This window comes from Asterias amurensis, chromosome 4 (genome assembly GCF_032118995.1).
Source record: "Asterias amurensis chromosome 4, ASM3211899v1".
Taxonomy (NCBI): Eukaryota; Metazoa; Echinodermata; class Asteroidea; order Forcipulatida; family Asteriidae; genus Asterias; species Asterias amurensis.
This window is the reverse complement of record NC_092651.1, coordinates 3,996,355-4,009,954: the sequence shown is the minus strand read 5'-3', so window position 1 is coordinate 4,009,954 and position 13,600 is coordinate 3,996,355. Positions and strand designations below refer to the sequence as shown.

Below are 13,600 nucleotides of genomic sequence, written 5' to 3'. Positions count from 1 at the left end.
GGAGCCCTTGAAATGCTCCAGTAGAAATTTACAATTTATTCATTGGGTGCCCTTTACCAAGGAGAAAATGCCTTGGTGCCCTTGCCCTTTCAAAAATGAAGCAAACAGGCCTGTGTTCCTGTACAATCTTATTTGAATATGTAAACTGCCAGCATCTTGACCTTTTCTTGACTTCCGTCTGTTCCTTTACAATCCTATTTGAATATGTAACCTGTCAACATCTTGACCTTTCCTCACTTAGTTACGAAATGCCCTACAAGAGGCAGAGAGGCAGCTAGACTCAGGAAGTATCTGGCGCCCACCAGTCGTCTTACAGCAATGGTTACAGCTCACATATGAAATAGAAAAGAAATACTACGCCTTCAAGAGGTCTGCTGCTGATAAACAGCTCCGAGAAGCCAAAGATGTGGTGAGTGGAATATGAATACAAAAATTAATAATAATAACAATATTAAGTTTTTATATAGCGCTTTTTCATTCATGAAGGGTGTCCCAAAGTAATTATTACCCCTGGTAACATCCACTAAATTGACGAAGACTAGAGCAAGCTAATCAAAAGTTGAGACTAATTTAGACCTCCTTGGTAGTAAAGTTTATAAAGAGAAGTCCCCTCGATCCACTAAAGCGAAGGTAATAATCCCGGCCGATTTCTTCCCTCCCGCCAAGGTAGTAGTTAAATCGTCCACTTTTTGAATACTTCCACCCATTTGTAAAGAAAGTGATTAATATTTTGCTTCATAAATTTGTCCAATCTTTGTGTTTTTCACGCTCTCTTTCTTTGTGCGTTTTATTGCTGTGTAGGTGGAAAAGATAAGAAAAAGGAGAGGTACATTTATGGGATCTTTTCGGCTTGCTCATGGCAATGTACTGGATGATGTCGATACAAGAATAATCAATGCAAGGTACATGTACACGTAAATTTGTCATGACCCAATTGCCATGACCAGGACTCGAACCCACACTCTGCTGATCAGAAACACCAGAACTTGAGTCCGTTGTTCTTATCCGCTGTTCTGGACCGATCTATTTAGCTCCGCCCCATTGCGTATTGACCAATTACAACCCATTGGGCCACGGACAGTCCGACAAAAAAAAGTCTGACATGCGTGCGCGTATGCTTGGCGCACGTATGCTTGGCGCGCGCGGCAGAGTTCTGCAGAATGGCATTAGAGAGGTTCACATGTTCTTGCCCACACATGCGTTGTTGGCGGAGTCTAATGGATCGGTCTATGTATTTGTCGACTAGAGGTTGATTGCATGGGTTCCAGTTAATATCGACCACCAGTTAATGGCCTGACGTTTCGACCCTAGCACTAGCAGAGCCATTGAGAAAGACTCTGCTAGGTTCGAAACTTCAGACTATTAACTTTTTGTTGCATTTATACCACAGGTCCTTTTGGTTGGTAAGTAGTTTGCAATCAGCTAATTCTATTTTCTCATGTTGTTTTTTTTAACACCAAAACTCAATACTAGTATTATAATATTGTAATATTGCTTTTTCACATTTCAAAGCGCTCACTATTTGTCATGACAAATCAATCAAATCAAATCAATTTATTTTTACTATAACTTGATTTCTACTTTTGCCCTTACAGATCTGCCTTATCGGAAGTCACAACGGAGCTCAAGGAGCGACTACATCGCTGGGCGATGGTAGAAACGCTATGTGATTGTCAGATTGTCAATAACCCTGGCATCCATTATTTAGTATCAACGTTAGGCGTCACAATATCGGAAGCTTCATCCACAAGTGAGTTTCTCTGTCAATTTATGTCATCGTTGTTGATGAAATTTGTTATGTTTTAAAAAAAAAGATATCCAAAATCGTTCGACATCGACTGCTTGCCATCATTTTGGTGATCATCTAACAGGAGACTTTTGGACGGTCCTTCAAGGTTCTCGCCAGTAGTGCGCGTACTCAGACCAATATATTGAGCATGTGCCTGCATGATCAGAGCTGCAAAAAAGGACCATTACGTCTACTACCGCTAGCAAAATGAAAACGGCCTCGCCCTCTCCAAGATAAAATTCCAGGCCTGTTGCATTTTAAAAGTAAACATTTGTCTGAAAGTACACAAAAATACACGGTCATGTACTGCCAATACAGACATTCATTAGGTTCCGCCCACGGCGCACGTGTGAGCAAGAACACGTGAGCCTCTCCAACGCCAGATAGTGTCTGACTATTGGTTGTGCAATGGGTTGTGATTGGTCAATACGCAATGGGGCGGAGCTTAAAGGCAGTGGACACTATTGGTAATTACTCAAAATAATTATTAGCATAAAAACTTACTTGGTAACGAGTAATGGGGAGAGGTTGATAGTATAAAACATTGTGAGAAACGGCTCCCTCTGAAATGATGTAGTTTTCGAGAAAGAAGTAATTTTCCATGAGTTTGATTTCGAGACCTCAAGTTTAGAATTTGAGGTCTCGAAATCAAGCATCTGAAAGCACACAACTTCGTGTGATAAGGGTGTTTTTTTTCTTTCATAGTTATTTCGCAACTCAATCAAGCTCAAATTTTCACAGGTTTGTTTTTTTATGCATATGTGGAGATACACCAAGTGAGAAGACTGGTCTTTGACAATTACCAATAGTGTCCATATCTTTAATGGACTGGTCTATTTGGAAAAAGATAAAGGGTTACATTGGATTAGTGTTTTTTTGAGTTGCTGCACAAACACTGGTGTGTAGCTAATATTTAGGTGATCACAAAAATGATGACATTGCAAGAATGTTGGTGACTTTTGGTGGAGTACTCTACATGATTTGGGTTATCCTCAATGTGCTTCTTCTAAGTACAACTTGAATTGTTATCTTCCGTCTTGGTTTTGTTTTTGACGTGTCTTTGTCAGTCTGCTGTTTGTGTGTTTGTTTGTTTGTTTGTTTGTTTTTGCTTATTAGTTTTAGTCATTGCTTGTCTGTAGGTATCAATCAGCAATAATGCAAAGTCATGTTTTCTGTAAACATTTCTCAAATTTTTCTTTCTAATATTAAGAAGGCTAAACCACACATCTACATAGTGAAGTACTTCAAATGCTATTCACCATTAGTTTCCTCTTTTTATAGGAACACGTTGCCTCGGATCGGTCAAGTTGGTCTTTGAAAAGCATTCTGTAACCGTTTGTTATAAAATGCATATGGATAGAAAGATGTTGTAAAAGTAGAATACAATGATCTACACAAATACATGCATGCCTCAAAATTGGTTGTTTTCTTTTTTACCTCGTCGACTAACACGGTCGGCCATTTATGGGAGTCGAAATATTCTACTTTTGAAACATCTTTTTAACCATATGCATTTCATAACAAACGAGTTCAAACGCTTTTTATAGACCAACTCGTCTGGTCCAAGGCAACGTGTTCCTTTAATAATCAACTACTGCCTGATTTTCGTGTGAAAGAATTCTCCAATGTGATCTTAATGTTTTCCCCCGACGATAAACACAACAGAATGGAATTGGTTATTGATTGAACATCAGACATTATTTGTTCATGTTGATGCCCAAGGTCTTGTGACTAGACCTCATTCCACTTGGAGCAGCACAATTTAATGCTCCTTGTGGAGATTGGTCTGGGACTCTGGGTCAGAGCCTTGAAGGTGGCACATTTTTTGGCCTCCAGATGTTTTTGCACCTGAGTGTTTTTCCGGCACATCACACAAATGACCCTGAGCACTCCCCATACACTTCATATGTTATTGTGGGGACTTTGTTTACACTAAACACTGCTCCATGACCAACGGACATCCACCATATCCACTATGGTTTAAAGCATTCAGGTACTTTTTCAAAATATCCACAGATTTTACATTAAACTTACACGGTTTGAAGATAATGATAGTAGAAAGCTCCCCTTCAAATATTTTTTACCGAGGTGGTGTAGCTTTTGAGAAATGAGTAAAACAAGTCACAAAATAATTTTCATCTCGGTGAGACAAAATTTATTTTAGCATGTAAAAACGTATTAACCAGTTATGATATTATATCATAACATACCATAACTGGTTAATATGTTTTTGCATACTAAAACTGAGACAAAAATTATTTTCATGACATTGTTTTACTAATTTCTCAAAAACTACAGCACCTCAGTTACATGTAGTAATATTTTAAGGGAAGCTTTCTATTATCATTATCTTCAAACTGTGTAAGTTTAATGTAAATCTATGGACATTGTGTTTTTTATTAGAAAAAAAGTACAACAGACCTAACTACTTTTGGAAAACCAAGCCTGGGATCGTATAGCCCAACTCTAGGGCTACTGTTTACCTTTTTGCATTATTTAGTAAAAAAAACAAAAAAAAACAACAAGACCACCGAACTTGTCGAATTGGCCCGACACTAAAGTTACTGCCATCTAGGCCTGCAATCCGGTGTAAAATTTGAGCCCCCTCCCCCCCTGTCACCAAGGCACTCTGCAGGAATCATCATGCATGCCTGAAAGGGCAAGGGCACCAAGGCATTTTCTCCTTGGTAAAGGGCACCTACTGTATATAAGGGAATAGTAAGTTTCTACTGGAGCATTTCAAGGGCACATTGCCAGGGCAATGACCAGTGGGCACTGAGGCAATCGCCTTCGTTGGGCTGGATACCCTTATAGTGTCCATGCAGATCCATCACAAGCCCGTATAGTGTTAAGCTGTGTCCGACATGGCAACTTCGGCTACAGCTACGGCTATGGTTAGATCAGTACATCTGCCAGTGTTGAAGATAGGCAGACTAGCTGGCAATCTAGCTGTAGCCGTAGCCGAAGTCGCCTTTTTGGACACGGCCTAATACTGTCATCACAACCTGCTTTTTATGTACACTTATTGACCGCCACAGAATCAGTGAGGAGTGCCCTGGCGTTAGGAGGTATGGCATTTCATTTGTCTGTTTTGCACCATCTCCTGCTACCACCTATTGCTGACATTACGTTCTAACCTCTAATCACCCTTTTTGGTCATTTCCTCCCCTTTTTTCCCCCCCGTCTTCTTTTTATATGTTATTTTGTAGATTTGGTTTTTATAACTCTTGTCTGTTGTCATGTTTATCATATTGAATCATGATAGGACCCAATTTCATAGCGCTGCTTAACGGTCAGCACATGTTTGTGCTTACTGTATTAGAAAAATTTGCTAAGGTGCAAGCGTATTTCACAGGTAAGCAGAAAAATTGGGCGACCATATTGCGCATTTACCATGGATTTGCATTGTGACGTCATCTTTTTTGATGAAGTACAGTTGTAAGCTTTTTTGTGTGCTTACGGTTAGCAGCTCTAGGAATTCGCACAGTAAGCACAAAATCGGCCGCTAAGCAGCGCTAAGAAATTGGGCCTAGACCATTTCCATTTCAGTTTGAGGAAGAGGATGCCAGGGTGTTTATTTATTGCATTGAATGCAGGAGTTGAAATTAAAACACAAGAAATCCACAAGTCTATTGGTAGTGGGTTAATTTGTGCTAATTTCAACCCCTCGAATGACTGTATTGATTTAATGACCTGTTTGCATATTTTTTTTTACGAGTTGTTCATAGAGAATGAAACAAGTATTATTCATAAGTTGTGCGCAAAGTGCTGAATGATAAACTAATCAAAATGCAGACTTTCCCCAAAACGTTTTGTAAATTAATCCGAAGAAGGTGGATAAATTAATGTATGATGACACGCTGACCCCCATTGCTTCTGATTGGTGTGGACATTTGCTATCGACTTGGTAGCAAAAGTCGAGATTTATAAACATAAACATAAGAAACCGCAATTGAGTTGTAAAAGGCCCTCGTGCTGCACCACTCAGTGTGTGGTCTCCCCTTCCAGTTGTTTATAAGATTATAGCGGTTTTATGAAGCTGTCCAAGCCACGAAAGCCTTGACAAAAGACTAGAGTAACCATGGATTGCTACTGTGGATGATTGGAATGAACGTAATGTACTCATCCCTTTAGTTTAGTAAAATAATAATTATAATAATAATAGTTAAAATTTGTATAGCATTGGCGCTAATACAGAGAAATATTTCAAATGTAGATAAACAGAAAAAAACAACAAGCTATAAAAATAAGTTTAAAGGAACACGTTGCCTTGGATCGGTCGAGTTGGTCTTTGAAAAGCGTTTGTAACCGTTTGTTATGAAATGCATCGTGATTAGAAAGATATTTTAAAAATATAATATAATGATCCACACAAGTATCACGCGAAATTGCATGGTTTTCCTTTTACCTCTTCGACTAACACGGTCGGCCATTTATGAGAGTCAAATTTTTGACTCCCATAAATGGCCAACCATGTTAGTTTGCAAAGTAAAAAGAAAACCACGCAATTTCGAGGCAAATTTGTGTGGATCATTGTATTCTACTTTCAAATCATTTTTTTAACCATATGCATTTTTTAACAAATGGTTACAAACACTTTTCAAAGACCAACTCGACCGATCCAAGGCAACGTGTTCCTTTAAAATCAGCACAAAAAAAACCCAAATGCATTCCCGTTCTAAATTGTCCCAACAACTAGGTTTGTCTGACCTTCATACTGATTAAAATGCATCTTGGCCCAAATGAATTGTTTGCTATGATAATAAATGACCTGGATCCAGTGTGTAGTGACAATCAATGCGAATGGACCTTGGCTTTATTAACACAAGCCTTGTTTAAAGGCTACCAGTCTGTATTTTTGTTCCTCAGCTAATCAGAAGCATGCTTGAAAATGAAATGCATGAAATGAACGAAGAAGAATCCCAAAGCATATTGTTATATAAATCTATATTGAAATGTGTGTATATTATGCCCAGTAAAATACTGAATGGGTCCTTGCAAATCATAAAAAAAAAAAAAAACTTTTCGTCCCGATTTGGACACATTTATTTTAAACAATAATTGCATTGTCCTAAATTAAATTTATTCAAGTCAAATTTCATCTCAAGTCGCTTATGTGCAAGTCAAATCACGTCTCAAGTCATACTTCGTAAAGTCAAGTCACAAGTAATTTTTCCCCCAGTCAAGTTAGCGACTTGAGTCAACAATGTTTGCAATGGGGCGGATTTCGAGTTAGGACGAGTAGAACTATACACGTAACTCCTAAAGAGTCCTAGGACTAGTCATAATTTAGGACTATCTTTGTGAAATCGACCCCTAAACAGGTTAATAATATTGCAAGCTTTTGAGGGGCACGCAAGCACAGCTATATGTTCCAGATCTTAAAGGAACACGTTGCCTTGGATCAGTCGAGTTGGTCTTTGAAAAGTGTTTGTAACCGTTTGTTATAAAATGCATATGGGTAGAAAGATGTAAAAGTTGAACACAATGATTCACACAAACATGCCTCGAAACTGCACGGTTTTCCTTTTACAACAAACGGTAACAAACGCTTTTTATAGACCAACTCGTCCGATCCAAGGCAACGTGTTCCTTTAAGCACGCTCTCTGTTGTCAGTTTTCTTCAAACACCCTCTCTAGTTACACACTACTGGCTTATAAACATCGGACATTACTGGTTCAAGTAGTCATTGGTACATTAACCTGTATATCACATTTTTTTCTCATACTTCTGTGGTGTATAATTTGCACACAAAAATATGGTGTACACGGTGAACGTGGATTTGGTGACATGGTCTTTTCAAATACTTTGCACGTAAACGTTCTGGGGTTGGGTTTTTTCCTATGAGATTTCGCCTATCATTACAAAGGCAGGAGACGAGGGCTGCTCTTAACTGATTTGGGTCGTTGACCAAAATCAGTTGTTATACCTCGGTAACAAACTGTGAAGTTTGATTGGTCGAGAAACAATGCTGTGCAACAAATATGCATGTACCATGGCTGCACAGCGCGGCGGATAGCACGAGTGATGTTAGCCGGTTAACATTACCTTGATCGTTCCCAGCGTTGGTGGATTTCCAGCACTTAGTACGAAACGTCCGCGGGTTCGAGGGAACAGTGAAGCATTGTTTTCTTATTGAACAACTGTTCGTCTGCTTATTAAACTATACTATAAATAATGTTTGAATATGACAATATAACTTTGAAAAGAGGAATAATCATGTAACCAAGGTATAATGAAACAATTGTTGCATGCTGCGATTTGGGGTCCATGGCGTTTTGTACACAGGGGAAATGGCACCCTCGGCTTTGCCTCATGTGCCATTTTTCCCCTCGGGTGTACAAAAACGCCATGGACCCCGTCACAGGGTGCAACAATTGTATACTGTCATCAGGACCATGTTGCCACCTTCTCCTGGGGCTGAAATAGTATTACTTCCTTCACAGTCTGTAGTAGGCCTGTGCATCATCCACCAGGAGCCTGGCTAGTAGAGTAGAAAGCAGTACCATCACAACTTTCTCTTGCTCAAGGGTTCAAGTGTCACGACCGGGATTTGAACCCACATTTAAAGGAACGTTTTGCCTTGGATCGGACGAGTTGGTCTATACAAAAATCGTCTGTCACCGTTTGTTATCAAATGTGGTTAGAAAGAGGTTTTAAAAGTAGAATACACTGTTCCACACAAATTTGCATCGAAATTGCGTGGTTTTCCTTTTACCTCGTCGACTAACACGGTCGGTCATTTATGGGAGTAAAATGTTTGACTCGGAGCATTTCATACTCGGTATTTTCCCGAGTTCTGTGAACAAAATCCTCAGGCAAATCTCTCGTGTGGGATTGCTCGAGCAGATGTCTTATCACTTCTCTACCACTGAGCTTTTTTATAATGGCTAGAGGCAGTTTGATTTCTTAGCAACGGGTACTGCATCGGTTTAATTTTTTTTGTTTTGCATTGGGGATGAATAATAATTTGTATGTCAAGCTGTGACAATTGACGCTTTTTCCTCTCCCATGTGTCCCATCAATAACACGCTGTACTAATGATGTCACTTTTGCTCAAACTACCAAGATGTCAGACAGACTTTCCATCTCTCACGGGATCATTTATGCACTAACAGGCGAAACCGCAGTAGTACAAGTTCATGCTAACAAACATGATATACACTGACTAGAGCTGGGACATGTATTCTGCACTTGCCATCACTATTCTCCGCTCACTATGTAATTTTTTGCGTAAAGTAATGTAAAATATGTATGTACACGCGTGTACGTGAAATTTGACACAATTGAAATTTTGGCCCGATGTCAGGGCCTTGCTTATTGCTGAATTCTGCGCTTGCCATCACCATTCTGTGCTCACTGTGCAAATTTCTGTGTATAGTAATGTAAAATATGTACATGTATGTACATGCGCGTATGTAAAATTTGACACAAATGAAATCTTGGCCCGATGTCATGGCTTTGCTTATTGCTGAATTCTGCACTTGCCATCACCATTCTCTGTTCACTATGCCAATTTCTGCGTATAGTAATGTAAAATGTGTACATGTTTGCGCACGAGCCAAAATTCCCTGCTGTCTTGTGAAATACGCCAGGCAAAGGCATAGAATTCCCTGCTGCCGCAAGTGCCGGTGATTTGCTAATGGTAAGCAAAGCCTTGAAATTGGGTCATGGGTACTGCAGCAGTCCTCACAGAGAAAAATGCTGTTGCATCGAAGGTCAACATGGTCAAACACACCATCAGGGGCCAATTTCATAGAGCTGCTAAGCACAAACATTTGCTTAGCATGAAATTTTACCCTTATTAAAAACAGAATTACCACGTGATTTTTAGGATAAGCAAACAACAGCTGAATACCAGTAACAAGCAATATGCAACAAATGAAAACTTGGTTGGTAATCCTGTTTTTATCAAGGAAGAAATTTCATGCTAAGCAAACTATTGTGCTTACAGGCTTGATGAAATTGGGCCCTGACAGTGTGGACATGGTGGAGTGTCATTCCATCGAAGGTCAACATGGTCAAACACACCATCAGACATCCATGAACATGCATCACCTGATCACAGGGTTCCACAGCATAATTACACATGTAGCCATTTACAATTTTCCTTTGTGTCTTTTTTGTATTGTTGAAATACTAGTTTTGAAGAATCCAACTTTTTTTTAAAGTTACGACAAAACCAGTCAACAGGCATACTATACGCCTCTTTTCATATTTATGCATGATGTATGTCACAATGCTAACTCAAAACGAGGCGATGGGCGCAGCCACTGCAAGTGATGGGGAGCGTGCGCCCATAGCCTCATTTTGGGTAAGAATTATGACGTCATGCATAAGTATTAAGAGAGGCGTATAGTCAGTTCCAATATAAAGTTTATACACTCGTCAATGTGTGTACCATTAGGACCCAAATGTTTACCATGCAACTTTACAGTATTTTAGCAAATATTCATTTGACGTTCGTCCTTCAACTCAAGATAACTGTTGTCATGCACAGTGCAATGTACATTTGACACCTCATTATATACACTGGGTTACCAGGGGCTGATTTCACAAAGATCTAAAATTGATCGTAACTGCTAATCAACTGTAGTTGCTATGTGAAGTGTGATGTCACAATACAAATCACTATGGTACAGCAATACTGACAATTTGTCTTCGATGGATTTTAATGCTTTGTGAAATCGACCCCTGGGCTGTCATAATGTGGCCCAATTTCACAAAGCTGTTAAGCAGGAAAATACTGCTCAGCAGTTTTCTGTGCTAAGCAAAACACAAGCGTGGTAACATTCAAAACGACGTTAACTAGGAATTTTTGGCGGTAAGCTGTTTCTGCTGGCAGAAGTTGAGCCCAGAAGACCGCACTATGCGGCATACATTATTTGCAATCAGTGGATTGCTTTCGAAATTCAATATTTCAGACTCTACTTTATCTATGTAAATTTGTGTGATCTTTATGCAGTGAGTAGGTGACTGCATTATGGGGGTAACGCATTTAGCATGAATTCGTTTAGGGTTAATGCTTATTAGTACAAGCAGGGCTTAACTTCATAGAGCTGCTGAAGCACAAATAGTTGCTTAGCACAACTAAATTATGATTGCCAGAATAAGGTTAGCAGCCAAAGTACCATGTCACATGTACAATCTGTGACTGGTGTCCTGGTTGTTTTAGCTAAGCAGAAAGGTGCTAAGTATACTTCCCTGCTTGAGCAGCTTTATGGATCTGGGCCCAGTATTGTGAGTTTGTACCTTCTAGACTATGCATACTACATGTAGGTCTTACTTTTGATTAACGTTTCTTTATGTGTTGTATCCATACAGGTTCTATCGGCACAGCTATGGTGGTGGGTAGCACTGCCCATGTAGAAGCCAATGCATCTATGGGTCTGGATGAATGTGATGAGGATATGCCACCTCCACCCACATACAATGCAACAGTCACAAGTGAGTATTAAGTAAAATGAGCCCTTGTAGACACTCCACACGCACAGACTGTGCCACACGCACGCCACATGCACAGACTGTGGACTGTGCCACACGCACAGACTGTGGACTGTGCCACACGCACAGACTGTGGACTGTGCCACACGCACAGACTGTGGACTGTGCCACACGCACAGACTGTGGACTGTGCCACACGCACAGACTGTGGACTGTGCCACACGCACAGACTGTGGACTGTGCCACACGCACAGACTGTGGACTGTGCCACACGCACAGACTGTGGACTGTGCCACACGCACAGACTGTGGACTGTGCCACACGCACAGACTGTGGACTGTGCCACACGCACAGACTGTGGACTGTGCCACACGCACAGACTGTGGACTGTGCCACACGCACAGACTGTGGACTGTGCCACACGCACAGACTGTGGACTGTGCCACACGCACAGACTGTGGACTGTGCCACACGCACAGACTGTGGACTGTGCACTACGCACAGACTGTTGACTGTGCGACACCCACAGACTGTGGACTGTGCCACACGCACAGACTGTGGACTGTGCGACACCCACAGACTGTGGACTGTGCCACACGCACAGACTGTGGACTGTGCCACACGCACAGACTGTGGACTGTGCCACACGCACAGACTGTGACACTCTCACTATTAAAAGGCCCTGGACACGCTTGGTCATTTTTAAAGACCAGTATTCTCACTTGCTATAATTCCAACATGTGCATGAAACGGCTCTCTCTGAAGTAACATAGTTTTTGAGAAAGAAGTAATTGAGTAAAGTGATAAGACCCTTCCCATGCAATATGTAAATTGCACAAACAAGTAGCTTGTGCGCACCAACATTTTGGTTGGCAAAATGAGGGAACATCGCGCTGTTTCATATGCAGCAAATGGATGCGTGTCTCAGGCGTGATTGTGTGTCTGCTGAGTGCACATCTCTATGGAGTTTGCCAACCATAGGATCTGTATGCATGCATGAATGTAATAAGCATATTTCACAGGAAGGGTCGGTTGACCCCTTGCAGACACGTTACACGTGTAAGTTTAATGTAAATCTGTTCAAATTTTGAAAAAGTACCCGAATCCGTTAAAGGCAGTGGACACTATTTGCAATTACTCAAAATAATTATTAGCTTAAAACCTTAATTGGTAACAAGTAATGGGGAGCTGTTGATAGTATAAAACGTTGTGAGAAACGGCTCCCTCCGAGGTGGAGTAATTTCAAGAAAGAAGTAATTTTCCACAAATTTGTTGTTGAGACCTCAGATTTAGAATTTGAGGTCTCGAAATCAAGCATCTGAAAGCACACAACTTTGTTATTTTGTGCATATGTTGAGAATACACCAACATGACCAAGTGAGAAGACTGATCTTTGACAATTACCAATAGTGTCCAGTGTCTTTAAAGGTTGTTCTTGTTTGTTTTTTTGCTTGTCGTTATTATGCATTACTTACCTCTCTGTACCTCACATGGGAAATAATTGTTTTCCTCCTACCCACAACCACTTTCCATTACAGGTAACCCCCTGACGAACCAGTCCCAGCACTCTGCTAGTACTTTGTCGCTTTCCATCGAGAGTATGAAGAAATCAAGGAGTACCAACAACATCACGTGCTATGGCTCCTCACAGAGTCTAAGCTCCTCTGGCTCATCGGCTAAAGCCAGGAATCCCTCACCAAGGAATAGCGTTCATCTCAACGACCAGTAAGTGTCTTAAAGGAACACGTTGCCTTGGATCGGACGAGTTGGTCTTTGAACATCGTTTGTAACCGTTTGTTATAAAATACATATGGTTGGAAAGATGTTTTAAAAGTAGAATACAATGATCCACACAAGTATCACTCGAAATTGCATAGTTTTCCTTGTACCTTGTCGACTAACACGGTCGGCCATTTATGGACGTCAAATGTTTTACTCCCATAAATGGCCGACCGTGTTAGTTCGCAAAGTAAAAGGAAAACCACGCAATGTCAAGGCAAATTTGTGTGGATCATTGTATTCTACTTTAAAACATCTTTCCAACCATGCATTTTATAACAAACGGTTACAAACGCTTTTCAAAGATCACCTTGTTTCGATCCACGGCAGTGTGTTCCTTTAACATAACACCCCTGGAAAATTTCTAAATGTCATGAGCCTGTGGTTTTTTTTCACAGAGCTCGGGAAAGTACTGAGTATACAGTGCTTTATTCCCAACAGTATAAGAGTAAAAACCAGAATGTAAAAACAATGCATGTAGAGTGATCATGATAGTAGAAAGCTTCCCTTGAAATTGTACTTACTGAGCTGCTGTAGTTTTTGAGAAATGAATAAAACAAATAATTTTTGTCTCAGTTTTAGCATGT

General features: G+C 40.4%; 1 protein-coding gene across 2 annotated transcripts in view; it reads left to right on the top strand.

Annotated features, from left to right (window-relative positions):
* Nucleotides 1-13,600, top strand: part of LOC139935696 (stromal interaction molecule 1-like) — a 63,521-nt gene that overhangs the window by 39,834 nt on the left and 10,087 nt on the right. Inside the window, exons 8-13 of one of the 2 annotated variants that reach the window (XM_071930231.1) lie at nt 242-409; nt 802-902; nt 1,596-1,750; nt 4,828-4,857; nt 11,115-11,237; nt 12,773-12,959. In XM_071930231.1, the coding sequence (XP_071786332.1) occupies nt 242-409; nt 802-902; nt 1,596-1,750; nt 4,828-4,857; nt 11,115-11,237; nt 12,773-12,959 (764 nt within the window). The remainder of the gene's footprint in view (nt 1-241; nt 410-801; nt 903-1,595; nt 1,751-4,827; nt 4,858-11,114; nt 11,238-12,772; nt 12,960-13,600) is intronic. The other variant, XM_071930232.1, reaches the window with a different exon arrangement.